Source organism: Nothoprocta perdicaria, unplaced genomic scaffold (assembly GCF_003342845.1).
Source record: "Nothoprocta perdicaria isolate Ctin4 unplaced genomic scaffold, notPer1 scaffold_63, whole genome shotgun sequence".
NCBI lineage: Eukaryota > Metazoa > Chordata > Aves > Tinamiformes > Tinamidae > Nothoprocta > Nothoprocta perdicaria.
The window spans coordinates 3,645,637-3,647,773 of record NW_020455899.1 but is presented as its reverse complement, the minus strand read 5'-3'; the positions used below and the strand labels follow the sequence as shown (position 1 = coordinate 3,647,773).

The following is a 2,137-nucleotide window of genomic DNA, read 5'->3' as shown; positions in this document are numbered from 1 at the left end:
GGGCGGCGGGCGACGCGGCAGAGCCAGGGCTCGCTCTTCTCCGGCGGCGAGCCCGAGGGGCCGCCGGGCGAGTGCCCCTTCCAGGCGGTCTCCTACATCAACGTGGGCGTCTTCCACGTCTTCGACGAGGCCGGCGTGGAGGTGCACTGCGGCGGGCACCCGTCCGTCGAGCTGCCCGGATACTCGCCCATGGACCCCGAGCTCAACGCCTCCTACCCCTACTGCTACCCGCTGCCCAGCGAGCAGCCGCCCGCCTACGAGGAGATCTACCCGGCGGAGCCCTGCGCCCGCGCCACGTAGGCACCCGACGGCGCGCCACGAGGGACGGGCCCACGGCACGAGGGGGGCAGCCCCACGGCAAGGCACGGGGCGGGCGGCCCCACGGCAAGGCACGAGGGGGGCAGCCCCACGGCACGGGACGCGATGGGAGCCGCCGCGGGGCTCGGGGGCGGCCGGTCCGCGCCGTCGGGCGGCCGCTGCCTCCGCCGCCTCCCTCCGTAGCCAAGCGTAGTTCCCCCTCCAGCGATTCATCCGTCTCCAGCTTTAGCAGTCCAGAGTTACCCCATTTATGATAACCAGCCAGTGTAAGGAGATTAAAAGAAAAAAAAAAAAAAAAAGAAAAAGAAAAAAAAAAGTGTAATGAAGCTTCGTTACCTCTCAAAAGAGCTTAATTTCTATACAACGCAGAGACATTCGTGTCACGTTTACTAGAAGTGTTTTGGGGATCCTTAAACGTTTACACTACTCTTTGGAGAATTGAGTTCTGTTTTAAGATTTAGTGAGTTAAAACCTTCGTTGGTCTTGTAAGATGCACATTAAGAAAAAAAAAAAAAAAAAAAAAAAAACCTGCACTTTGAAAAAGAAACAGGAAAAAATCAACAACGTTTTTGTACACTAACGTGCCTGCTTTTGTTGATAACTTCTTACTGTAAAAGCTTTCAGAAGTCTATAGTGAAAATGTTTGGTAAATTCACTGCAATTTAGAATTGATGATTAGTTCCTTTACTGAAACAATTGAGATGTTACTAGGATACGGCAGTTAAAAGGAAGTCCAAATGTCATACACATTCCTTTTTGTAAACAGGTTCTGTGTTTTCAATGCAAGGCAGGATTTCTTTTTGTTTTACACAGGTGAAGGGTTTAATCCCATTTTGTACAACTACATGGTTTACCTTGTAAAGAATTCCATTTTACCTGTTACAATCCATCAATCTGGTAAGCTTGAATATTAAAGTTTTATTTCAAATATATATATATATTGTAAAACAGCCTTAACTGATGCAATGGTCACAGTTTTAAAGGAAAAAAAAAAAAAAAGAGAGATAAACCATCTTGGAAGACATCTTCCAAATGTGTTTTCAAAACTGTATTTATATTCCCATTACAGTGCAAGATATTTACTTTTTGTTTTTAAAGATGCCACTTTAATTCCTGAAAAGGAAAAATATAAGGGAATTGTATGTTTTTAACTCTTTCTTAACTGAGAGGTGTTAAAAAGGATTTCTGCAAAGAGAGAAAAAAAAAATCTCTGCTAAATCCTTTTGGGTTCTGCTGTGCAATGCCAGTATCAGTTAGCATAAGAAAGTGGTAATTAAGAGAAGCAGGCATGGCTTTTTATTTTTATTTTTAACATCTTCAGAGAACAGGTGAAGGCTTAATTTCATGCTTTACCAAGAACCTCTTCAGATTGCATTTGTTTCATTACCCTCCCCCTCCCAGTTATTGCATACTGAGATGAAATCTGAAAAAATAAGAACCTTTCCATTAATCCTCTGTTTGGAGCCTGCTGCATTAGCCAGTGATACCAGGAGAAAGAGAGAAAGAGTTAAGGGAATGCAATGTTACAGTGTATTTCTGCGGTTGATGGAAAATTATTTTTAAATTTTTAGCTGCAGAGAGACTGACGTAATTTACTGCTATAGAATTGCAAGGAGATGTTAGCCTAGAAATATCCAAGTCTCCCTACAATGTTCTGTTTTCCAAATGTTTGGATTTGCACAGTTTGTACAATATAAAATGAAGAATGCCTTAGAAATTTTAAAATTGCAAGCTTTTTTTCTTTGAAGCTCATATTTCAGTCTCTAATCTAGGCAAAGGAATCCAAAGCACCAGTTAAAAATTTACCAAGTAGTCCCAA

The 2,137-nt window shown here is 43.6% G+C and overlaps 1 protein-coding gene across 1 annotated transcript in view; it reads left to right on the top strand.

Annotated features, from left to right (window-relative positions):
• The window catches only part of LOC112956427 (transmembrane protein 271-like), a 9,027-nt gene extending 7,625 nt beyond the window's left edge, over nucleotides 1-1,402 (top strand). Inside the window, exons 2-3 of the mRNA XM_026049948.1 lie at nucleotides 22-296; nucleotides 1,132-1,402. Coding sequence (XP_025905733.1) covers nucleotides 22-296; nucleotides 1,132-1,135 — 279 coding nt within the window. The 3' untranslated portion in view covers nucleotides 1,136-1,402. The remainder of the gene's footprint in view (nucleotides 1-21; nucleotides 297-1,131) is intronic.
• The last annotated feature ends 735 nt before the right edge of the window (nucleotides 1,403-2,137 follow it).